The sequence below is a fragment of the Protopterus annectens genome, chromosome 1.part1 (genome assembly GCF_019279795.1).
Source record: "Protopterus annectens isolate FY-2018-M chromosome 1.part1, PAN1.0, whole genome shotgun sequence".
In the NCBI taxonomy this organism is placed as follows: Eukaryota; Metazoa; Chordata; order Ceratodontiformes; family Protopteridae; genus Protopterus; species Protopterus annectens.
In genome coordinates, this window is record NC_056726.1 from 1,443,919,798 (window position 1) to 1,443,947,682 (window position 27,885).

General features: G+C 36.6%; 1 protein-coding gene across 1 annotated transcript in view; it reads right to left on the reverse strand.

Moving 5' to 3' along the window:
- The window catches only part of LOC122810855 (urea transporter 2-like), a 1,084,839-nt gene that overhangs the window by 196,593 nt on the left and 860,361 nt on the right, over positions 1–27,885 (reverse strand). Inside the window, exon 10 of the mRNA XM_044082408.1 lies at positions 26,083–26,132. Coding sequence (XP_043938343.1) covers positions 26,083–26,132 — 50 coding nt within the window. The remainder of the gene's footprint in view (positions 1–26,082; positions 26,133–27,885) is intronic.

The following is a 27,885-nucleotide window of genomic DNA, read 5'->3' on the forward strand; positions in this document are numbered from 1 at the left end:
GCATACAAAAAGATGCATTATGTTGAACTTTTATTGGTCTGGGATTTCCAGGGATGTAACAGGGTACTGCAGGACCTGTGAGTAGTGCCAAAAAGTAGGCATGGCAGGAGACAAGATCAAAGCTCCTTTGGTGGCTTTGTCTGTGATTGAGGAGACATTTTAGACAGTAGCTATGGATATTTTAGGGCCTCTGAGTACCCCAAGTTCCACAGGGAAGAAGTATATCCTAGTGGTAGTAGATTGTGGTACTAGAAACCTGAAGTGGTGGCCCTGTCCTCCACTGAGGCAGAAAAGGTGGCAAATGCTTTGTTAAAGGTTTTCAGCAAGGTAGGTTTCCCAAAAGAAATACTGACAGACAAAGGTGCCAATTTCATGCTTGACCTGCTGGCTTTCTGTGAGATCACTGTGGGCTAAGCAACTAAAGACCGCCCCTACCATCCTCAGACTAATGGCCTGGTGGAGCGTTTAAACTTTATACTAAAGACCATGCTAGAAACATTTGCAGACCAGTTTAAGAGGGAGTGGGACAAATATTTGCCCTATCTGTTGTTTGCTTACAGAGAGGTACTCCAGGAATCCACAGTTTTCTCATCGTTTTAGTTGCTTTATGGGCATAGTGTGAGGGGATCTCTAGATTTTATTCATGATGAGTGGGAGTGTGAGTGTGAATCCCAGAAGGAGTTTGTTGTGGTCTACGTCCTAAACCTCAGGACAAGGCTGAGGGTACTCATAAGTTTGGCCCAGGAGAACCTGGTAGAAGCCCAACTGCAGAAAAAGGTCTGGTATGACAGGAATGCTCAAGCTACAGAGTATGCTGTAAGGCAGCAGGTTATGGTTCTCATTCCTGTCAGACAAAACAGGTTCAGGGTGCTTGGGAGGGACCCCTCAAAGTAGTAAGGAAGGTCAGTAATGTTAACTACATGGTAGAACTGATATGCAGGAGGCAGGGGCACAATCTGTACCATGTTAACATGATGAAACCTTACCATGATAGGGAGGCCCTAGTGCTAAGTATTTGCAGTAGAAGGCATGAAGAGTCTGAGGGTGATCTATGGCTACAGGGAGCCAGCCATCAATATCCCAAGTTAGTATGGTGGAGCTTAGGGTTGCATCCATATGATATGACAGTGCAGCACTGTACTTGGGTCAGCAATGCCATGGCAGCTGGAATCTCAAGACAGAAAATGGGGTGATGTATTCCCAGATAGGCCGATCCCTCTCAAACAATGTTTCTCAAGGGTCACTTGAAAAACTAGCTTGAGTCTTTAAAGGGAGGAAGAAGTGTGACAAAAGGAGATACTGCCAGCATAGCTATGTGGATTTTTGTAAATAATTATATGTCATTTGTGAACATCAGCGTGATTTATATAAGATGCTTGTGTTAAAACTGTATTAGAACTATATATCATGTGTATATCAAACTGATTTGTACAGATGTGTGTTAAAAGGTATTTTATAAAGTGTTTTGGTAAAATATATCCAGTGTGCCCTACATGAAGAGAACAGAAATGTGCATGGATTATTGTAACTGTTTAAATGTATATGTTAACAGAAGAAACTGGAGGGTTAACTTCAGCCAGCAAACTTCAGAAAAATAGCTGAAATTAAATTACTTTATAGGGTAGGCAGTAAAAGATGGTATCTTTCAATTTTCAATGTAGCTAGAGACACAGAGTCTGTGCTGGAAAACTTTCTGTATTGCCTTTAGAGTGAACTAATTACTAGTCTTGAAATGTGGAGGAATGTAATTATTTTATGACTTCTAGCATCTGCCAAAGATCTGAGGTCTATCTATTTTATTGCCATCTTCCAGCAGTGGGGGGTTTAACCTGGGAACTAGGAGTCAGATGACATGAAATGATGTCATTCTGCAAGTTATCCCAGCAGTAATATTGTAGATATTAATTTAAGAAGTGACTTAGTGAGAAAGAGCACTCTGATTTCTGTCTTGGACCTGATGACAACAAGACCCATTCACCACTCTTGCCTTCCTCTATTAGTAAGTTCTTAGGTTATATTATAATTCTCTTAGATTCAGTCAGGAATATACTGAAGCTTAGTTTAGATATTTTTCTTTATTTGTATGAACCTGTACTGCAATGTTATTTTAAATATTTCCTGTGGTTTTGAACTCGAATGTTGCTGTGAATATATATTTAGTATTGTCTTGTTCTTTTGATATTTATTACTAAATGCATTTAAACCTTTCATTGTGGTGGATCTGTGTAGAGATATTTAAGTTTTAAGAGAACTGCCATATTTATTTGGTGACATTGCACTAACACTAAGCCTTGCTGTTGGCCATACTACCATTTGTATTAGTATTAATGTTATACAGTAATTTGTTAAGGGCATTAAAGCAACTGTCAAGGTGTTCTGGTGGCAGTGAAAGCTACCTTAATCTGGGCAAGAGGGGGCATAGCTAGTAAACCAGTGCCAGCCTTTCCCAGGTGTGTATGTGTGTGTGTGTGTGTGTGTGTATGTGTGTGTGTGTGTGTGTGTGTGTGTGTGTGTGTGTGTGTGTGTGTGTGTGTGTGTGTGTCTGTCTGTGTGTGTGTGTGTGTGTGTGTGTGTGTGTGTGTGTGTGTGTGTGTGTGTGTCTGCAAATCATAATCTCCAAGAGTGTAAGTGTATCGGCTACTTGGACAGGGACATGAAGCAGTAGTTGGACAGAGAGAGTGCTGGAGGACTTGGGTTGGAATCCTGGCTAAGAAGTCATCTCTATAGCTGTGCCAGTGGGAAGTCTTATTGGAGATCTGGAGAAAGAGAGAGAAAACAACCACAGACTGACTGTGGTCCCTGTGTACTCTTATGGGAAATTGCACTTGATGCAGAGAGATGCTTTTGGAGATACTGTGTGTGTACCTTATTATCCTCCCAATGTACGTCCTCCACTATTGCCAGTGATGTGCATTGAGGCTCCTTGATTACTAGTCCAATGGAGGGTTGTCTTAACACCGCTACAAGTTTAAGCAGGGGAGAAAGCCCCCCTGCACACCACAGACCCCCTGCTAATTAAATATATCAACTCCAAGATTGCACTACAGCAAAGAAAATTGTAACAGCTGACACACATGCATAAAAAACTCCACCAGTAACTTTTCCTACCCGTTCACACACAACAAAAAAACATTATTGACTAATATACCAGATTACATACACTAAACCTACCCTACAATAAAGACAAGTAGCTTTTCTTCTTCAAATGTTATATACTTACATGCTTTACCAATGACTCACTGTTCCACATTTCATGGCCACAAAACTGGTTCCCTTCACACACTAAAAGCCTTAAAGGGATACCACTCAAATAACTAGTAAACTGCTTCACTATCAGCAGCATTTTGGCATGCTGACACTCAGGATTTTCAATTTATGGCAAATTAGACTTTCAGTATTGTCAGCTCTGGATTGTGTGGTTCGAGATTTGGCCCATTTGGTATTTGAAAGTAGATACACATTTTATATATATATATATATATATATATATATATATATATATATATATATATATATATATTTATATGTTGTGAAAGTTGGGATAGTTGGCAGTGTGGGAGTGTGTATATGTTTCCTGGAAAAATGGAAAAAGAATTGTTAGAGAATTTTTAAAGTTTTATTAGGGGATCTAAACTCAATCCAGTCAGATGGGGGTTGTATACAAAGAAAGATGGAGGTTTGAATTTTAAAGAAATCCAGTAGTATATTTGGCATCTATGGACCTTTTGGGGTATTAAAATATGAGGAAGAAGGAAAGCAGCTTGATAGAGAAAATACTGTTAGGGGAATATGGAAAAATGAGAAAATGAAAAGGGAAAGAAAAGTAAAAGGAGGAGATACTGAAAAAAATAAAATGATTATAAGATGAAGTTATGGAAAATTAAGGTTGATGTAGATGATAAGGAATGGCACAACATGATAATGGAAACGTTTTACTTAATATAGCCTTGCAAAGATAGTAAAGATGATATTAAAAGCAATGAAAATAAAAGGGAAATATTTGAAGATTTTTATGACATGAAGATTTATTTCTGAAGATTATTATTAGATAAGTTCACTGTAAGCACTAGTATGAAATATAAAGCAGTGGGGGCAGTAAATGTAAAGATTGTAAAGATGAAGAAAAGACAAATCATTATTTTTGGACTGAAAAAAGAAGAGAGACCTTAGGGAAAAAGTCAAAATGAGTATAAATGGGAAGGGTTTCAAAATATAAATGTGGAAGTAATACTGAATGGGAAATATGACAAAAATGAAGTTGACGTGAGTTAGGATGTTAATGGTAACAGTAAGGGCGCTGTAGAAAGAAGACATGATGAATTGCTGTATGTTAAAAATTATGAATAAGGAAGATGTGTTGGTTGAAGTAAAGAGGTCGATTTGGAGAAAAAGATGGGGGAGTAATGAAATATGGTAAAGTTTGAGAACTTGAAGATATAAAGAATTGAAAATATTGTAAATACTGTGAATATAGGTAGTTGTAAATACTGCAGAAATGCAAATAGAATGGAAGTGGAATGATGTAGCACAATGTATATATACATAAAAACACGCACACACACACACATATATATATATATATATATATATATATATATATATATATATATATATATATACACACACACATATATATATATGTGGATCCCTATCAGTTGGCCGTGAACACTTTGTATTGAGATCACTGTATAGTACGGAACTCGGAATTCGCCAGTTTCCTCACAGTAGTGTGATATCGGCATTGGTATATTTTAGTAGCAGAGGGCTTGACCCCTGCAAAAAAACATGAAGGTTGTTGTTGTTGTGTCTTTTGGCTTTTCCCAGTTAGGGATCCCCACAGGGGAACTTCGATCCGCTAATGATTGGCAGTAGATTTTTACGTGCCGAGTTGCCAGCCCTGACGCACAACCTTCAACGAAGGTACGCCCATTCACGCATTTCTCCACACAGAAGACACTCTAGCTGAGAATCGAACAGGACAACATCTTACTGTGAGGCGACAATGCTACTGCAGCACCACCACCGCAGTTCAAGTTGTTTTATTTTATTTTATTGTTTTTTATTTTTAATTCAGAGTTTCATCACTTCGAACATATCGTCTTGGCCATATGGTCTTTGAAGTTTTGAAACTTTGATCAACTGATAGGGATCTATATACATATACATACATACACATATATATATATATATATATATATATATATATATATATATATATATATATATATATATATATATATATATATTTATTTAAATATTTAAAGAGTTCCACGAAGGCAACAAAACCACTTGAAAAACTACAAAATGTGCCAAGGGATAAGAAGACCACCAGCCAAATGACAGTAAAGGGTGTTTATTCAATCAAAACAGACATTCCACAAGCACATTAATGCTTCATGAATACAATACGTTTTCATTCATCGCAAACTTCATCAGATTGGGACAAATGTATAAGTTTCTTGTGTTCACACTGGACAAATTAAGACTCTGGTAATCTGGAGACTAGTCATAGCTCTCTTTTTCCTTGCACTCACTGTCACTCACTTAAAAACAGATCAATGTTGCCATATTGATAATATGGGAAAAACAAGAGCAAAGGGGTGAGCGGTGAGCAAAAAAAAAAAAAAAAAAAATATATATATATATATATAGCTATATATATATATATATATAGATATATATCTATAGATATATATATATATATATATATATATATATATATATATAGCTATATATATATATAAAGACACACATATATATAAATATATATATATATATATATTTATATATATGTATATTATATATATATATATATAGAGAGAGAGAGAGAGAGATCAATCCCTGTTGCTTTACCCTGGTTTGGCAAAAGGGCTGCCACAGGAACAGAGGTAAATGGAGAAGAAAAGAGAACTGCTGGAGAATATGGAAAGCAAGGAAATACAAATGCCTGAAATGGAGATTTTTTTTAAATGTTGCTTCACCTGTGGATGTTATAAATACTGCGGAGGTATATTTTCCACAGTGCAAAGGTGGTCTGTAGAGTTTGTTCTACAGAAAATGCAGGAAGAAAAAGAACTGCATTTTTGTTTGTCAAAGGCAGTGGAGAAATGTTTTTTACTAAAATGAATAGTGACAGACAGGAACGGGTCTATTTTAGAAGACCAAAAGTTTAAAATCGCAAACGCTCTAAACAGCAAAAATGCTGGACCTTGAAGTGCTTTTTTTTTTTGAGATTGCAGTACTGTGTAGATCAGAATATTTGCCCTTTCCTCACTGTAGTGCGATCTTGGAGTTGGAATATATATTTAGAGAGGTGTGTGGGTGGCGCAGCCCCCCACAATAATGATTTTGAGGTCCAGAATTTCCAGTCTTTAAAGCATTCACGATTTTAAACTTTTTGTCTTCTAATCTAGACCCACAGGAACTAGCTACAGTGAGTGCTGGTTCAGTGTATTTTTGGATTGATAAGGTGAACATATGATCCAGGAAGTCACTACAAGTAGCAGGGCAGGAGGAATGCCACAGGAAAAAAAAACTCTGAAGAACTAGGAAGTTAAAAAAACACATGCAGTTGCTGCTAATAGAAAGGATAATAAATTGCAGCGAAGTGCAAACAGAAATTAATCAACTTGAAGTGAGAATTCAGGAGAGAATGTAAGACCTCTGTTTCATTTAGGGTTAGAGTTTGTGTATGAAATAACATATGAGACTTTTGCACTAACAGAAAAGTTTTTGAGTTTCACAGAAAATCATTTTACGTGCCGTGGTAGGGTTACATAGCCAGTGGGAGTAGTGATTTGTTCGGGGGGGGGGGAGGGTAGGACTTATGATACAGTTCATGACTAAAGATTGACTGAGCATGCACTAAAGGTGTATTTTGAACAGAAATTCCAATGTATTTGAAATTAAAGACAAAAAATTACTTGTGAGAGACATTTATGAAATGGGGCATGGGAAGTTTGGGTTTATTTTGATATAGCTGATGGCAGAATGCAACATTTTTCCAATGATTTGTTAATGGGAAAAAAGGATGGTAAGGAAGAGAACCTTTTCCCCAGTGGTGCTGATGATCATTTGAAATAGTTTTTCCACAAACAAAGAGAGAAAGAGACACACACAGCATGGATAAAATGGACATTCACTTATAGACTACAGAATGACTTGCAGAAAATATGGGTCAGGGCCATTTTTAGTTAACTTGGAATTATTCTTTAAAACTACTGAAAATGATGAAAGAGGTGTCAGGGTGTGGAAAACTACTGTACAAGAGAATGTGGTTTGTTACAAACATGTCGTACAAGAGCTGCACAAGGAGTTAACTATAGGCTGAAATGGAGATTGAAAATGAAAGTAGCAGGTATTGAGGAAAGTAGAGCGAAATATTATAATACGCAGGCACATAATATTATAGCAATAACCCACGCCTGGGTGTGGGTAATGCTAAATTTACCCACGGTTGGCATGGTTTGGTCACGAGGGCGAAGCCCGAGGGACCAAACAAAGCCAACCGTGGGTAATTTAGCATTACCCACACCCAGAAGTGGGTTATTGCTATTATACCATGACATTATTTAAGAAAAGAAAGTATTACTTTTCTTAAATAATGGCATAGTATAATGCCTGTTTACTGCCCTTCCGCAGATGTCTGGCATCCGCGGCAGTAATAGATTTTTAGATAGGATAGACAAAGACCAGGTAGAAAAGTTGATGGAAAATAAAATTGTGGAGGAGGTCTATTCAGTCCTAGGAATATTTTAAAGCTGTCTCGCTATGTTAAACCCATTTAACATAACGAGACAGTGTTTTAAAAAAACGAGTTATACTAATGGAAAAAAGTCCAGGCGACCGGACCTTTTTCCATTAGTATAACTCGATTTACAACGGGCACGCTGGCCAATCAGCGTGCACGTTTTGGGGTGGTCATGGTATAATAATGAAATGTTACGCCAAGATGAAAATGAGAAGACGTAGCAGGAGCAGGAGGAATTGAGTAATACTATTAGAAACAGGGGAAGGAAAATATGTTTTTTTACAGCAAAACAATTTTCATAGAAGGGGAAGCGATAATATGAATGTTATTGCAATACATGTTAACAATATGAATAATGAAATAAGATGTTAAACAGTACTGAAATTGTGTCAAAAGTAAAATACTGATATGTTTAAAAGATAATAGATTTTTAGATAGGATAGACAAAGACCAGGTAGAAAAGTTGATGGAAAATAAAATTGTGGAGGAGGTCTATTCAGTCCTAGGAATGTTGTTTAGCTTAATCAACAGCTGTAACTGTTGGAAGTTACTGTATTTGCCCCTGAGAGATGTGTGCTTTCTGATGTCAGATATAGAGAGAAGGTGCACAGAATAATTGTGGTGTGTGTATGTATGCACTAATATTAAAGTGGGGGCAGTTATGTTTGAGGACACAGACAGATAGGTAATAACTACAATTGATAAAACAGTGTTAGGGGACTTTAACTGTAATCTGAGAAAATGTACTACCACACAACCAAATGCAGAAGGAAGCAAAAAACAACATTGTTCAACCTAGTATCTCGACATAGTGCTTTCTCGGGGTGTACTAACAACACAGTCATAAACAGTTCATACATAACTTCTGATTAATTAATTCATTAACAATTTAAATGAACATTTTCATTAGGTCAAACACAGCCAGTTAACTATTGTGCTCAAACCCCTAGAACTTGAGTGTTATATTTCATGTAAGTATTTTAGATTCCATCAGATTTACCATGCATATTTTATCTCTTCTTCATATACATTTAACACTGGCCAATACCAAATGCTTATTCACCCCCCTTCCCATTACAGGCATGAAGTGCTATCATATTTTCAAATGTCATATTTCATCTGCCTGCTACTTGTTCCTGTGTCATCATCTTTACTTTTATTTTGGTCTGGCCAATATCCCATTTAGATTCAATATAACCACAGCATACTTCATAAACCACACATGATTTCTAGTAATTGTTATAGTGTCACATTTTCAATAATTTACCATTAAAAATTACTTTAGTACATCTTTTCACATATTTGCAGACATTGCATCCAGTACATTCATTCATATATCCAATAATTTGCATTCCTCTGTGACTATGCTGAAACTAAATGGTATATTGGTCAGGCTAAAAGTCAAGGTGGGTATACAGGAACATACGGCAGATATTCAAAGTATGAAATCTGAACATATGATTATATTTCATGTCCATAATTTACATGGGGGTTAGTTTTAAGTATTCGGTACTGGGCAGTCTTAACTAGTATTAGAACAACCAGTTTTGGTACCTCTATCTGTGGTAAATTTACTGTTTGTAAATTCATTGATGTATCCAATACATTTATACAACCAGACACTGGTAATCATTATGTCTTTAAACTTAAAGCTATTTGTAACACTAAAAACTTAGTTTATTTATCACAGTGTGTGATTTGTTCAAAATTTTATATAGGAAAAACTAATAGGTGACTTAACGAATGAATTAGAGACCACTATTGTGCAATAAGGGCCATAGGTATAGTGCCTTAGCTAAACATATACTAGAGAAAGGCACTAACCATTGGTTTAAGTTTATGGCAGTAGAAGTAATTTATGAAAGTTTTAGTTTGGGTAATATAACTAATGTCACAGAAGGGAAAGAATTAAGATGGATTCTTAAACTATCAGCATATAGAGGTGCAGGCTTGAATGAATCAGTACCTCTTAAGCCAGTTCTGAAAGAAAGAAAGCTTCTTAAATAAGTATACTGCTATGTGTGTTTTTATGGCATTAGCCTTTTATGGTTTCTGTCTTAAAAGACAGCTGTGCCTCTAAATTTGTATGACTATTGTACTTGAATGTCTTTTACTGGTAGATATTTAATTGATTGCATTTTAAATATTTGAGATGCTGTTGATTTTTTTGTATGGTCTGAAGAAGCGATTTTATCGCAAAAGCGCTCACCTGTGTTTGAATAAAAGTCTGTTTGGATTTTACACTGCTCTTTGCCATCTGCTTTTTATTGGTTTGCTATGGTGCTGTGTTTTACATTTTTGTTCATATTAATTGGTTTGTGGTTGAGCACAGCTTTACAGTCAGCAGCACTTGTTTTATCAACATTATGTATTTTGCAATCTGAGGGTCATGCTGCTCAGTGCTAGAAGTCTAAATCTCAAAATGCACTTGTTCGAAGCACTCGTTAAAATGGAGAACATCAGCATTTGCGCTGTAACAGAGACCTGGATCAAGGCAGCAGAAAGCACCCCTGCACTACCAGGATATAACCCATTCCACACCTTTTGGCCCCAGAACTTGGACCAAAGCTCCAAAAGTAGTGGTGTTTCCATATTCATAAAGGATGCGCACACCTCCAGATCGGTAGCCCAACATAATGCATCAGAGACACTTCAGGTGCAGCTAACATTGGTTAAGACTGCGATTCAGGTCATAGCCTGCTATAGATCCCCAAACATGTCCCATGGCAAACACTACACCCCATTCCTAAGCACGCTGGAGAATATTAGGGTCCAACCTAACACTCTCATACTGGGCAACTTCAACTACCCCTCCATTAAATGGGAAAACTACTCATGTACCAGTACACTTACCCAGCATTTCCTGGAATTCATTAATTCCAATGCCCTGAACCAGCTCATTCTTATCACCATTAGAGGTAGCAACATCCTTGACCTGGTCATTACTAACATGGGTGACCATTGCTCTACACCAATAGCCAACCCCTCCATGAAAATTTTCCGACCACAAACTAATAACCTTGGAAACCCCTCCCACCCCCCCACCCGCAAAGGTAACCACCACGAAAACATTCTCCAAAGCTAACTCTGGGTTCCTAAAAACAGAGGTGGCTAAGTTCACAGCACCCATGCAAATTGAGAATAATTGCATGACTGCCGAATCATACACCAATGCACTGTACAAACACGTACACAAATGCATGGATCGCATCATACCCATTAGAACCAAGATGCTCTCCTCCAAACAGATGCATAATAAGGTGAAGTCCCTAGACTGGAAAACCCCCCCTTATCAGCCTCAGCAAAAAGTTGAAATCCCGCATCAAATCCTCTAAAGCTAGCTATGAAAACAGAATTGCAGCAGATAGTAAAGACAACCACAAGGCCTTCTATCATACCTCTCAAGTGTACCTCATTACGAGGAACGTACCTCATTTGGGGTCTTAAAAGTTGAAATTCATTGTAAGAAATGAATCATATTAATTCATTATGTCTTCTTTTAAGTAAGTAAAACCATATTTTTTAACCATCCTATGACCTTCCTAGTTGAATTTGTTAGTAAGCCATTAGTGTTCCTCATTTTAGAGATGGAAGGTTGAGAGCTATGCCTTCTATATTTATGTAAAGAATATCCATGGCAATACCCAGATTTGCTCTGAGCTACTGCAAAATGGTACCTCCTATACCGAGCCAACAGATATTGCCAAAATACTGGCGGACAGATTCAGTACCAACTTTACCTCTCCCCCCAAAGAGCCAATCACAATACCAGTAGATTGCCAGGCACCCAGTATTACTGCTGCACAGGTTAAAACAGCACTGTCAAAGGTCAAGAATTCAGCTTCTATGAGACCTGACAATATCCCTGGCTGTGTTCTGCATGAACTACAGAGTGAACTGGCACCTCACCTGCATGCCCTGTTCAATCACAGCCTCACCTCAGGCTTTGTCCCTACCGAATGGCGCACTGCTACAGTCATCCCTCTCCACAAAGGAGGAACGACTACAGACCCTGGGAACTATTGCCCCATTAGCCTGACACGTCTGGTATGCAAAGCTATGGAACGCATCATCATGGATCTGATGAACAAGGATATAGGGAATCTCCACACTCTGGATCTCACACAGTTTGGTTTTGCAAAGGATAGATCATGCCTTCTCAACCTGGTTGACTTCTCTGAGTCAGTCACCAGAGCTGTGGATGAAGGCAAGGTGGTTCATGCAGCCTACCTTGATCTGGCCAAGGCCTTTGATACCATTCCCCACTCAGGAATTATAGAAAAATGCACTAAGCTGGCCATCAACTCCTATATCACTAGGTGAATTGCAACCTGGCTCACAGATAGTACCCACAGTGTGAAAGTAGCTGACTCCAAGTCAGATTGCTGACCAGTCACGAGTGGAGTCCCACAGGGTTCGGTCCTGGGCCCTCCCCTGTTTAGTATCTACCTCTCTGAAGTCCAGACCAACATTAAGGGACTCTGGCTGACAAAGTTCACAGATGATTGCAAGTTGGGAGCTATTATTAACTCCTCAAGTGATGCTGACATCCTACAGAAAGGCCTCACTGAGACCATCGACTGGTGTCAGAACCACAGCCTTAAGATCAATGCCAAAAAATTTGTTGTCATCCCCTTTGGGAAAAACCCAGTTCCCATGAATTACCACATCAATGGTAGTCCACTGAACACAGAAGACGTTATAAGAGATCTGGGAACACAGGTTGATAGCAACCTCTCTTTTGACCATCACATTGCCACTGTGGTCAGAAAGTCCTTCTATGTGGCGCATCTTATTACTAAGGGCTTTGCATCCAGGAAGAAAGAGGTCATTGTCTCCCATTACTCTTCCCTTATTAGGCCAATCATCGAGTACAATGCTCCATTTGGCATGTACCTCACTAGACACCTGCAACAACTGGAAAGACTGCAAAAGTACCTCACAAAGAGGATCCTAGGCCTTAAACACTTGTCCTGTATGGACAGACTCAAAAAAATCCAACTATTCTCTGTCTCATATCTCCTACTTAGAAGCGATCACTGCTTGACTTACAAAGCCATGTCTGACCCAGCTCTGTTAGAAACGCTGCATATAAAGAAATACCAATCCTTCTGCACTACACATTCCAGAGACCTCAACCTCATTACCACAATCAACAGAATATGCTGGAGGGACAGGTTCATAACCCAGAGACTGCCCATGCTATGGAATAGACTTCCCATAAATGTCAAACAGAACATCTCACTGGCCCTTTCAAGAGACATCTTGATGAGTGGATGGGAAATAGAAAATTCACTCCGGGGATCACTCCAGTGACTCTACTCGACAGATGCACTGGGAACTAAGATCAGGTGGCAGGATGCCAGGGTAATCCTATGGGATAGGCTTGTAAAGGCTCCAGGGCCATTAGCCTAATACACACCTATGAACGTATGAACTTATTACCCTACAGAATGGACATGCTCACTCAGTAGTAGGGCTCTATGTTCACCCGAACCTGAAGACTTTCAGACTCACAGTTTGGATGATAAATTGATTCATTTTAGGCATGTTTATTCTGAGGATATATTGCACATAATCAAGGAAACTTAAAAACTTAAAAATGGAAAAGCATATACATCTAAAGGGAAAAAAATGTTCTTTTTGGTGGCATAAGAAAGGATAGGATCTTTCACATTTTTAATTTCTCCAAGTCTTTTCGGTTTCTAATACCATGATGGGAATGGACCCCATTCATATTTATTTATTTATTTATTTATTGACATTTGTTAACCGGGTTTGTCCAACTGGGCTTGTGGCCCATTTTCAGTGGAGACCCAAGGAGAAAAGCTCCAGTAGTACATTTTAAACAAGTACAATTTTAAACAATATTGATATAATAGCAGTTATAGCAAAATGATTCACATATGTTGGATTACATGCATAAAGTTAAAGTTGCATTAAAAAGAAGCTAAGTAAGTCATAAGTCAAAGTACTATTAACGTTCATGAAATTATTTATTTATTGATATTTGTTTACTGGGAAGGTCCACTGGGCTGAAAAAAAACATTTTCAGTGGAGGCCTGGGGAGAAAAGCTCCAGTGTACAAAAACATCAATACAATACAGTAACAGTATAATATAGTTACAACAGGAGGTAAAATATTTACAATGGTTACTACAGTTGAGAGAAAAGCATGCTGTTGAATAGTAAAAGTAGGTACATTTAAAATGTACTAAGAAAAGAGTAAGTTCAGACAACAGAAGAGTATAAGGATAATAAAGTTAATTTGAGGTAGGTTATTACTTTAAGAATGGGGCAATTGTAGAGTCTACATCAGAACTTAGGTAAAAGGGGATATCAAGAAGGCATAGAATGATTCAAGTAGACATAGCTATTAGAGGTAGAAGGAGGACTTGGACTGTTTAATGAGCAGAGTTGGGTGTCAGTTTCATGGAGGAAGAGTGAGTTATAGGTAGTTAGATGGTTTTGAGAGGCAGTACTGGGTCTGAGCTCGGTGAGAAGGGATTTAAGTGATAGCATTAGATCGTTAGATGTACATACAATATGTTTTTACATTATGCTAGTATTTTTTCAATCTCTGATGTTAGCCAAAAGTGCTCTTCGGAGCACCCACAATGTGCCAAGTAATGACTCCTTCTGCAATTCATACAGAGTTACATGGATTGGTAGCATATCTAAATACGATTGTAGATTCTTTTTTATAAGACCCCTTGCTCCTGCTACTATTGGAACTGTCTGGGTATCTTTCTTCCACATTGCTCTGGTTACTGCATGCAGATCCTGATATTTTATGACTTTGTGTCTCTTTGTATGCAAGACACTGTAGTCAGTGGGTGTGGCGAGATCAATGTACTCTTGTCTTCTTTTCTTGAACCACTATATCCAGTTTTCTAGCATCTATCTTTTGAACTGTTGGTAATGGGAGGTCCCATGTGATATAAACTTCATCCTTTTCTATGATGCTTTGTGGCTCATGTTTCCAGTGTTTTTCAGCCACTTCAGTACTGTAATGCTTGCACAATCCCCAGTGCAAAAATCTTGCCACATTATTATACCTTTCAGTATACAGTCCTTCTGCCATTAATATGTTGCAACATGCAACAAGGTGTGCAACTGTTTCCAATTCAGTTTTGCAAAACCTACATTTGTCTGTTTCTCCCACATGTTCAATGGGCTTTGTAAACCCAGTGTGTACATAGTCATCTATCTTGCACTGCTAATATTAACCTTTCATCTCTTGGTTTGAATTTGCCTCTCCTTAACCATTCTTGCATTCATTCCTAATCAACAGTAAGTTCTTCCAGAAGTTTTCTATACTTGCAACTATATTTATGCTTTTTCCACATTTCTTGCCTTCTCATTCACAGGTAGGGATACCTTGAAGAAGGGATACGAAAGTGATATGTTAAGAAGCATTCTGGAACCTATAATAGAACTAAAAAGTACAAATTCATCAGCACTTAACAGTCCTTATAAGAGGGTTTTATAGAAACCTATGGACAACAAATCTAAAAACAGTTGTATCTTGAATTTTACTGTTGACTATAACAGCATCATTAATATTATTAGAGAGAACTGGGCCATAATTTCTGAAATCTCGTATCTAATGAACATCCTTGAAGACGCTCCTTCTGTTGTGTATAGGAAAGCCAGAAACATCAGGAGTTGGGTTGAAGGTAGGCCCAGACCAATGGATCCATGCACCAATAATTGTGGAGCCAACTGTGTTTTTTATCAGCACATACAGGAAGGAAACATGTTTTTCTGCCTTGACTGTAACTCAATGCAGGTGATTTACAGGGCAAGCTGCAATCAATGTGAAGCATTTTATGTGGCGAAAATGCTCAACAGACTTAAAAGGATTTCTGGACATCTTTATGAAATTAAGAGTTAAGTGCAAGAATAATGCATTGGCTCGGCACCTGCAGCTTCACAAAAGACACACTGGCTTTAAATTTCAAATTACTGATCGTCTGGACCTTTGAGAACTGGAAGGAGACATCCCTAATCTTTTAGAAAAGTGTGAACTACTGTAGCAGCTGAAACAAAACTATTTTAGAAAACTAGGGCTTAATTATTATTGTTCCATAAAAAGCATACTAGAACTCAGAAAACTGCCTCACTGTTTAAGAGACTACTAAACTTCTGATATGGGACTAATTAATGGTGACATTACACTCATATTATACATGCTAATATTGTTATAAACAAATATTAAACATTGTAAATATTTTACAATGAAAATAACTGACATTGGTACTGTTTTCTGGTACTTTTACTCATTTAAACTAAGTGCTTTCTTAGTTATATGCCACATTTGAACAGATCACCAGGGCCTTAATGCTTTATTTCTAACATTTTTCACTTTTTATTTCTAACATTTTTCACTGTATTTCCACCTTAGCAATTATAGCTATAATTTTCAGCCTGTTTAGGTGGTCACTTGTAAATTTATACACATGTTCATTAATATTATGATATGTTTTTTTACAAACAGACCTGATGAAGTATTTATTTGGTATGAAAGCAATCTTTGTTTAAAGTGTTTCAATTTATAAGTCACTAATATTTATTCTGATAGATGTTTAGTGGTAGATCTTTTTGTTAGTTAATTAGTTAGTCATTTGGTAGTGAGTTGGTTTCTTAATTAATAGATTTTCATTTAGTAGGTTAGCCTTAATAAGCTGTTCTTATATTATATATTTTAATTTGTCTCTAGCTTTTAAGTTTCAATTCTAAGGTAGGGCAGTCTCAGTTTACACTATGGTGTTAAGGTGGAAGGGGGAATTGTTTAAACAAATGAGTTTAATGGTTTTATTGCTCTTAAAAGAACCATCCTCTTAACCACTCTCTTGTTCCAAATAGCTTGATTATATACATTAATGAATGTCTTTAATGCTTTTCATTATACTCAACTAGGATCACTTGTTTGTATGTTTTAATAAAGGATATTCCATTTTAACTCAACTGTGAACTACCTACTATTTTATTATTTTGTAATATGTATTTTAAAGTTAGAATTTTATTAGTGAACTACGTGCATAACATATTTCAAGGAGTGAACTTCACACGCTCCACACTGCAAAGTTTCTGCTTGGTTTGATACCTTCCATTCTCCAATATTTTTGGCAGATACTTAATTTGGGTCTGGCATATACTTCCAGTAAAGTTCATTTGTCAGCCATCCCAGCCTGTCTTCCAATATATTCACCACTTTCTTCATGTCCTGATATCAAGCAATTCCTAAAAGGTGTCCTGAACATAAAGTCACCCAGAAAATCTATTCCTTCTCCCTGGGAGCTGAATTATGTGCTTTTGAAACTGACTTTGCCACCCTTTGAACCAGCTTCTTCAGTTTCTTTAAAATATTGTGGATAGAAAATAGTTTTTCTTTTTGCTCTAACCTGCTAAAATAGTTTAAGAGTTACAAAGCTTGATGTATGTTCCCACTCTTTTTTTCACAAGGATAGAGTCATCATTCAAACAAAACCATCATTTATACCTAATCTATTTAACGTTTGTTTACCGGAAAAGTCTGACTTGGAACAAAGCCAATTTTCAGTGTAGGCTGGGGGAGAAACACTCCAAAAGCCTGTCTTTGTAATCTGGGAAGAAACCAGAACACCTGGAGATAACCCACACACACAAGGAGGACATGTAGACTCTACACAGAAGACACTCCAGCTGAGGATCAAAGTGGAGAATCTCTTGCTGTGAGGTGCAATGTAACCACTGCACCACTGTACCATCAATCTATATACCTTCCTTTATTCTTTCCTAGTCCTCGAAAGAAGGGAGAAAGCATAATCTACATGCTTGATGCAAACAGACAAATAAGATTAACAAATAAGATTTTTACTTGGATAAAATAAAAGAAGTTAGAAAATCTGATTATTCATCTCCTTTAATGGTAAAAAGTAAGTTTTTCCTATGTTCAAATAAAATATTACTGGATGAATATTTCTTGCCATCTTCTTGTGTTATTCCCCTCATAGTAGATCTCCTTTAAGCAATGTCAATGTCATTCTACAGCCTCCTCTGGGGCCTTTTTTTTCAATGTTTTAAATTCCAAGACCATTTTAGAAGTAACTTCTTAGTCTTCCATTCACACCTTTACTAAGCAATACAAAACTGATTCTTTCTCCAGTGACAGAAATGGATTTGCTAGAGCCATCCTCCAAGAGTTACAGGACTATAATTTGATCCCTTTAACCCCTTTCCACAGTGCATAAAGGTGTTTGGTATTATCCTATTTGTCAGCATTACTGCAACACTGATCTAATGATGAACAGTGTAATAACATATCAGCATATCAAATAGATCACTGTTGGAGTATATGACCCCTTACTCCATCCTCTATTTCTACTTCTTCTTCTTTTTGCTGAAGTGGAACCCCTGTTTGCTCACCATTCCCTCTCTATTCCTGTTATTTCTTGACTCAGTCCTCTTTGTGCTTAGCCTCAGTATTTTCCTGGGGCAAGAAAGCTCTGTGGATTTTGGTGTCTGTACATCCCTTATGTACTAACATGCAGTCGATGTCTGTACATCCCTTATGTACTAATATGCAGCCCTTATACCTGAGTCAAAGGTCGAACATACAATGTAACAGTGATCTCTTCAAACATCTACTATAGAGTAACTTCTTACACTCCTGTACTTTCGTAATGACACCTTTGCATGACCAAGAAGTGCAACACGAGATGAAAAAGTACTGCAATGTTTTGCAACCTGTAAATAAGATTAAAGACGTTATAGGTCTAAGGACTCTATGTTAGGAAGGAGTAGATTTGCTGATTGTAAATGGCAATTTGTAGCATATTACAAATAAAATCTTTTTAGTCATACTAGTTGTGTTACTTGTTATGTACAGCAGCCTAAACATTTTGATCTCTTTGCAGAAATTGTCCTTTTTTATTATGTTACCAGGTGTGGACAAATTGGACATAATTATGATAATTGTATATAAAATTGTACTGAATGAAGTAGTATGGAACATTTTTGGATAGAGTGTCCAAAATAATGCTATGGAAAGTACAAGTAAAACAAAAGATGTATAAGAGACTTTGATTCTTCTAAACAGGATTTTTTCAGTATGATACTCCTCAACAGGATATTGAGGGCTGTTGTTCTGACAAGTCTGCTATGGATGCTGCAGTGGACATGTCAAATGAAAGTGGCATAAGGAACTTCTTTACTTAATGTAATTACAAAGAAGTTGGAAACCAAAAGATAAATGGAGATTTAAGGAAAGTGTATGAGTAAGCTGTGAAAATATTAACATACAGTGCGAATAGTTGGACAGACCCTGTTAGGAAGTGGAGGATGGTTAAATGTATAAAGTGTTTATATTGCAATCTAGGTTTTTAACAGGACGTATGTAAAGTATCTATGACATTACAGGTTTGCTTAGAAGTCATTTTAGATGGTAAAGACTTTATATCTTTCAGTACAGATACTTCTGGAGTAGTTATGTTCATGTTAAAGATATGAAAGTGCTGTATTAAAATGTTATTTATCCAGGGAGAGCTATATGTGTCAGTACTGAATATGAACGTTATAAGTGCCAAAGCAGCTTATTAATACTTAGGCATAAATGACACCTGTTAAATGGAAGTACTTATGGGAGAGTATGGCTGTTTTGTTGCATACGTGTGCAGTTCTTTTTTTTTTTTTTTTTTTTGGTGGAGAGGATTTTAACTCTGAATTTTTAATGAAAAGGAAAGGGAAGACAAAGGTAGCATTTGGGGATGTATGTTAATATGAAGATCTTTTGCAGTTCCATTCTTTATATTCTAGGGGATCTTGTGGTTCTTCTTATAGTAGGTGTGTATTTTGTACCAGGATTGCTTATACTTTATTTAAGTAAGTATCTCTTTGAAGGAAAAGGTACTTTATTACAAAATTGCTTTTCAGATCAAAAGGCTCGAGGTCTAGAAAAATTTGATTCCAGTGTTTCTATAAAAAGTGGTAATTATAAGATATAAGGTATAAGTTTGAGTATTGTAATATGAAACCTTACATTGACAGGGCATGTGAAGATCACATAGACCTTAAATTTACATACAACTCATGTACTGAACAGTGGTTTTGTTTAAAGAAAAAGTTAGTGTCAGAATATAAACGGCATTTGGTTAGAAGGATATCACTGAAGTTAGATCAACATTAATCTATGTTGACTTCCAAGATGGTTGTACATTGAGTACCAGTGTAATTTCAGCTTTCCCAGTATGAAAACAGAAACTCAGAAGCGAGAGCAATTAACCCTTATTTTTTAGGTAAATTTCAGTAACTGGCTAGTAAGTGCACTGCATGGATGCCAGCAAAAAATAAATTCAGAGAACCTGTAAGCAGGTATGAGATTCAAATTGCTGTACCCAGCTATCTTCAAAATATTCTTCAAAATATTCTTTCCTGGAGTAACAAAGTCATTTTTTTTGATGCAGAGCATGCTAAGGAGGAAATACAAAAGTTTTATCCAACAAAATGTGAACTGTGAAACATCAGGAGATTCTGCCACTTGTTCTTCTGGTAATACAGCCCATAGAAAGACTGTGCTAGTGAAACATTTTCCAATGTTACAACAGAAAATGCTTCAGAGACAGAAAAAAAGCACAATAGTTGACTAGAAGAACAGAAAGAGTACATTGGAAATGAAGCAGCAACTGGATTTGGGAGATAGAGATAAACAGGAATAAAACTCAGAAATTGACAAATAAATGTGGGATTACAAAGCATTAATTATATTTGTGAAACATGACAGAACAAGAAAACCTGGAAATATTGGATTTTTTGATTTTGTTAAACTTGTAGGGGATTCTAAAGCATATGCCCTACTTCATATCATTAATGTCTGGAAAAACACTTAGGAAAACTGGGGGAAGAGTTAACTGTAAGAAAAACAACATTTTGTCTTAACGGAAGTATTTTTATAATGCATAATATAATCTGCATGGTATAAAGTAAAGTTTTCTCAGTTATTTTCAGGTGTAATGTAGATGCTAAAGTAAACAGGTGCCCCTGTTTTTCTTTTCCTTCTTTTCTCTATCTCCTTGTTCAGTTTAAGAAATGTAGGCACTGCAACATTAAATAAAAATCTGGTGAAAAGATCATGATACAAGAAAAATGTATCTGTTTTTTCTCATTCTTGTATAGAGAAATGACTGGATTAAGACTCTTGGCTTGATCTAGTAACACATTTTATGAGAAAGCAAATAAATAAAAAAATAATATAATAAAGATTTTATCTAGCAAATAAATAAATGCTTGTAGAAGCAACTCTATATCTGGTTCTCATGTCTCCATGGAGAAAATCTGAAAAAGAGCAATAAAAACAGAATAATTCCTTCTTTCAACACCCAGATAATAACTAAAATAAAATTGTTGGGTAACAAAATAAAAATGAGACACTGGCTATATGTTGAAAAGAGAGGAATTTAAGGAATGGGTATTGGAAATTATTTGGGATTGGCTATTAGAGAAGATATAAATTTCTTCTGAAAATATAGATAGGGAGTAGGATAAATTAAAGTGGAGTTTAAAAATAGGGTAGAAATAAAACAAAGAGAGATATGGTTAAGAAGTAACAAGAATTATTTAGAGGGACTGACAAAGGTTAAAGTATTGCAGAATGTGGGAATCTCACAGAACAAGAAAAGGAGCAATTGCAGAATGCTAAAGATAAAATAAAGGATTACCTCCATAATAAGCATGAGTTTATAAAGATTGCTGTTAAGCAACTGTTTTGTGATAATAACTGCAGAGCACAAAAGTTTTAGCACATTGACTCAGGCAATAGTAAGTAGAAAAGTTTGTGACTAAGCTTAGGAGCCTATAACAAGGAAGATAACAGGTACTAGAAATATTTCAGAAATGTTATGAAAGTCTGTATACAACAGAAAAGTATGGAAATCAAGAAAAGGTACAAATGTAAACGTTTATGAAAAAATGAATTATGCCGAGGTTAGAGATAGATGAGGCATAATTACTAAAAGTTAGGATAGGTTGAGATGAGATAAAAATTGTGATGTATAACCAATCCACAGGAAAGTACCCAGGAATAGATGGTATTCCTGTTGAAGTTTGGAAGCTAAGAGGGGAAAAATGATAAATATCTGGAAGGCTTTGTTTATGAGTATTTTAAGAGGAGGAGAAGCACAAACACCCAGGAAGAAAGAGGTAGTGGTTATAATACCTAAAGAGGGTAAAGACCCACCAGATCCAGCTTCATATATGCACATTTCAATCTTAAACTATGATTATAAAGTGTTTATTTCTATAATAGCTAAAAGAATAGCAAAGGTGTTATTGTGTAGGGGAGGCAAACATTTAATCACATTAACAGAACATTGATAATCCAGAGGGAAGCCAAATGTAAGAAAATACCACTGTTGTTGGTAGGTCTGGATTCAGAGAAAACATATGACAGAGTAAGCTGGGAGTTTATGAGCAAGGCAATGGAAGCCTTTTCTTTCCCTGATAAATTATAAGGTTGATTAGGAGGATATATGAAAGACTGGAGATGAAAAATTAAAGTGTTGGGGGAGTTCCTCTCTGATAATTTCTGCTTGAGCAGAGGAACCAGGCAGTGGTGTCCTCATTCTCCTTTGTTATTTGCATTATATTTAGAACCACTGGCAAAGGAAATAAGGGACTCAGAAATCTAAGGATATAATTTGTATGGTAATCAAGAAAAGCTGGCATTATTTGCAGATGATATTATTTTATACCCAATAAAACCAGAAAAGGACATTTCAGTGCTGTGGAATATTTTGTGTCAGTATCAAATATTTTCAGGATACAAAATTAATGAAGCTAAAGCAATAGCTGTAAATTATGTACCCACACAAGACTTGGTTCATAGGTTCATAGATTAGTACCAAGCTAAATGCCCTTGCAAGCCATTTTAAGCTTAGCCAATTATCCCTTGTGAGACTCAAACCCTGCACCTTGTGTTTGTAAGGCAAACACCTTAACCATTAGGCCACCCTCCCAACCTCTGTGAGAAATGAAATTCTGACACCCTTTGTGAAAGTATCCATTAGCTGGATTCAAACCCTAAATCACCTATGTTGTGCATCTCAGCTCACTGCACGTATAGCTTATGCCACAGCAATATTCATACTTATGGAGACATGATAAGCAGTATGGATTAAAAAGGATTCTGGTGTGGCAGCTAAGGATATTTGAGAAGAGACTAAACAAAATATAATACAAAAACTGAGAAATTGGAAGCTCTGTTATGTGAATATCCACAGCAAAATACAAGTAGTTAAAATGTTTTTAGTCTCTTTAGTTTTATACACAGGTCAGACATACTTTTATCAACCAGAGGATAAGTTGTGGATAGCAATTAACACAGAGCCTGCAGGAATTTATCCGGGAGGGGAAGAAGGCAAGAGTCAAGTGAGGTAAGCTGATTCTTCCAACAGAACAATGCAGTTTGGGATTACCCAATTTGAAGGGATATTTCTGAGCTACACAGATAAGGCTCCTATACACAGCACAAGCAGATATCTATAATTCAAAGTGGAATAGGATGATGAAAAAACAGGGGGAGCTCAATTAACAAGGAGAGACTGGGATTTTGGATACAGATCCTGAATTTGAATAACAATAACAATACAGAATATTATATTCGTAAAGTAGCAGAAAGTATTCTAAGAACTAAGCCAAGACATGAATGCAAAAAGATTTGTCTGATAGGGATGACTGCAATTAGGGATACAGACAATAGGCAATAGGGGGATAGAATGTATTGGAGAAAACTGACAAAAGAACCAAGGTATTCAGAGTAAATAATTAGAGAGGAAAAGGTAATAGAGTTGAAAAAGGCCAAGAATGTATTTGGACTGCAGGCTAAAGACTGCCTTCATTATCAAGGATTGATATCAGAGTATAAGCAAAGGAAAGAAATAGGGGGATCCTAAACAAAAGACCAGCATTTGTAGAGATTTTAGTAGACTCTAGAACAGAAGCTGATGCTGAAAAAGGATTAATGGATCATACAAAACATGCATGATAACTATAAGAATCAATCACTGGAGGTTAGAAAGGATTAGAAGGTGAGATTGGATAAGCAGTTCACAAACAAACAACGGGGGATAAAAATATGTCTCCCAAATATGCAACAAAGTCTAGATGATTTAGTATCTTTGCTTGCAAATGTTTACATAGGCATTAGTATACCCCAAGTAGAATCCAAAGAAGTTGTCCTCATGAGGACAGCAAGTGTTATAGGTGTGATGGGAAAGAAAGAAACAATTGGGAACATATTTTCAGGGTGTGTAATGAGGTGACAGACTTTAAAGATTCCCTACAGAGTGCTCTGTCAGAGATACTAGGTTAGCAAGTTGGTGTAACCAATGAAAAGATTTTTTGCACTATTATAGTGAATCGGAATTGCCTAGCCATAGTAAGACATTGCTGAGTCTAAGTATGGTGGCTGCCAAAAAGCAATTACTAGAAAATGGAAATCAAGGTTTAAACCAACTGTACTAGAAGTAGTGAATATAGTAACAGAGAAAAAATTGGGACCTTTAGAAAAGGGAAGGAGCAAATTACATAGAGAAAATGGGAATTCTGGGAAAAATACACACAGGAAGAAGAAGGTTTAAAAGAAGTCAGGATTTAAATGAGCTATGTAATGTTTGACTGACAATGACTAGATAGATTATAAGTGATATATAATGTTTGTATCTGAAAATATGGAACCAAAGATGGTAATGTGCAGAAGTGTCTATTTTTGTTTCATGACATATGAGGAGTCAGAACTGTATTTAAGAGTCCATAATGGATTTGCAGGAGGATACTTAAATAATGAATGGAGGATTCATTCTACAGTGATTCCTGATTAGAGCACTTCTGTGTTTAGAACAGTCTGTAGATTCCCAGATGAAAACTTAATCTCTGAATCATTGTTTCTTACTGAGAATTGTGACAAATAAAAATACATTGTTATCAAACAGTATATCCTGACTTATGAATAAGAGGTACAGTTCTATAAGGAACACTCAAAATCAGTTGATTCCCGAAGGGTTTGCAGTTTGTACTGAAAAAAAAGATAATTATCAGATGTGACAGTACTGCTTTGTTGAAATTATTGACTCTCTTAACCCTAACTTGAAGTCTCTGTTGTAAAACAATGCCATTTGCACGACATGCCTTTATGAGTTAAATGATTTGAGATCAGAAGATAAAATTTCACAGCGAATAAATTTCTTAAGATAACTATCTTTATTTAGAAAGTTTGTAAAGTAAATGGGTAATTGATGTATCAACATTATACATACAGTAAAGGGGGCTAAATAATCATGAATAAAATTCTAAAGAGGAAAAAGAGGACCCCTGACTACAGTATATAATACTAGAAGATAAGAGCAAGACACAAAATATAATTGGCCAAGTTGTCTACTCATAGCTAAAGCTACTGATGAAATTACTGAGATACACAATTATCACCCACATAGTGGAACAGAGAGAGTGAGCTTTCCATATATTATTCTGCTCATCCAAAACCAACTATCACATCAGTTGGCATAGGCTGTTAGGATAGGATCATGAGGCTTTTGATAGCTTGTCCCTGTCAGATCAAGTTTCTTATGTACTGGCTGCTATCTTCAAATGGTAGAACACAGGGCCTCTAGATCAATAAAACTAAGTTACTGTTGAGTGTTTGCAGATCATCTGCAGTGGATGTTGCAGGTTAATAGAACATGCATGTAAGCTGCATTGATGTCATTGCACATTGTACTAAGAAGTGGGAATAAAAGATTGGCTATGAAAGAGAACCCTCTATACCATCTGGATAAAGTCGTACTAGGATACTGATGTGTATTCATTGCAGTTGCAGATATTGGGAAGGCTGAACAGCACATTGCTGATGGGAGTATGGTACTGGATGACAAAACGTAAATCAGTTATTAGTGCAAAAAAGTTCATAGTTAGGATTGCAGGCCATTATGTGACTTCTCCACAATTTAGTGTATTATTTGTAAGATTTTCTTCACAGCAAAAGAGAAACTATCAAATTTCAACACATATTTCAGATATACAGCTATATATAGATGTATCATGTGCACATACATGATTTGAAAGAAGAGATTGTGTACTGTACTGTTTATTAATTTAGTAAATTAAGTTATGTACTGTAGAATTTCCCTTTAAGTTTTATGCACAAGTGATTTTATTTAATATTTGGAAAATTCTGCAACTTTAGAATAAATAACACAAAATAGTTCAAGAGTTGAGAATGCTACTAAGATCTCATACACAAGTATAGTCATTATAAAAAGTTGTTGAATTAAATATAAAGCCATCTGTTAAAATCTTACCACAGACATCATTTGGGCTAGAGCTTCTCCCAGGTAGGCACAGAAAAATGCTGTAGATAAAAAATAAATATGATTGTCAATTACCAACAAGAACCATTAGCATTTAATTTCAGGACTGATGCTACAGAATAACAGCTGTCTAAAGTGTAAATTATTGTTATACAAAAAAGTCTGACAACTTGTACAAAGATCAGCATTTTTGGTTTGGTGGTGCACAAAAAACAGTCTCTGTTACCACCACATTTAATTCGTTTACACCTGCAGTAACACTATACAAGCATTATTTTAGACGCTAACATATAAGTGACACATACAAATACATTTTTGGAAGATGTAAGGTCAGGACCCCCAACTCTATGCTCCTAGCAAGGCAGCATTAGTGAGTCCTCACCATCTAGGGCACATCTGTGCTACATAGAGTTTCAGAATATTACATCCTTGCTTAGGCAAGTATCTTTGTGAAGTATGTAATTTGTTTGACACCTAAAGGTTGACATATTTAAACTCAGCAAAATGTTTTCATGCCAACATATTTTACTTTTAGTGCAAGGAATACTTTTTTTGTTTTCTTCCCAGTGGGACCTTAGCTGATGGCTCCTCTACCTGCACTGAATTAGTCCATTCATTCACATACATTTCATTGACAGCTCTCCGAGGTAGAATGTAAGTTCAGTGATCATATTGGGACATTTGCAAACAATGGTTATAGTCTTTAATGCACAAGGTAGACCCTGAGTAGCAGACATCTTTCAAAATATCTTTTAAAACCATGTCTCAAACTATGCCATATGTGGCATATGTCAGCCTTCACTGTAATGGAGGTGATTCAAGATCGATTAGTGGCTCAGGTGCCTGCAAAAGCTCACTGGAGAAGATGGAAGTTGGTGTCCACTGCCGGCTTGCCCATAATGGAGGAGGTGGCTCTCTCCTATCACTTGGGTGACAGTGGGAGCACTGAGTGCTGCAGTCATGCATCATCATCCTAGGGATCATGCACTGCCATTGTGCAGATACACAAACTGTAGGAATCAATATGTGGCAACACATTTCTCATACTGGCAGCACACAGTTGAGCTCAAGGACCTGCGATGCAGGAGGGAGCATTCTACTAGGTGAGACAAGGGTTGCTGCATAGGACCAAGTAGCTAACCCACTTCCTGTCACCTGTCTCTCACTGCTGGGGGAATGGATGGGTTGAAAGTGCTTCCCAGGTAGGAATGAATGGGATGTAAAGCTCTCATACTAGTCCAAAAATGCCAGGCTCCTGCCTTTGCTGAATGAATGGACTAATTGAGTGCAGGTAGAGGAGCCATCAGCTAAGGTCCCACTGGGAAGAAAACCCTTAAATAATACTTTACTTTAAAGTGATGACTGAGAGTCAAAGAATGTTGAAATGTTGAATATCCTGCTTCAAAAAAATATACAGAATACAGCTAGCTATAGACAACAACTTAACTTTAAAGAAAAGAAAAAAAGTATTCCTTGCACTAAAAGTAAAATATGTTGGCATGAAAACATTTTGCCGAGTTTAAATATGTCAACCTTTAGGTGTCAAACAAATGACATACTTCACAAAGATACTTGCCTAAGCAAGGGAGATCATATTTTTGTTTTTATGCCATACCAGAATCCTGTATAGCTGAAAACAAAATCAGTCTGTGTGCTCACTTTAGGTCTTTTTTGCTTCCTTTACCAGCAAGGCCAAGAAAATTTGAAAAGAATATGCTTATACAGCTGTCTGAGATCCAAGGAATATGCATACAAGTAGACAGTGCAGCATAATGCAGACATAAAGTTGTTTTA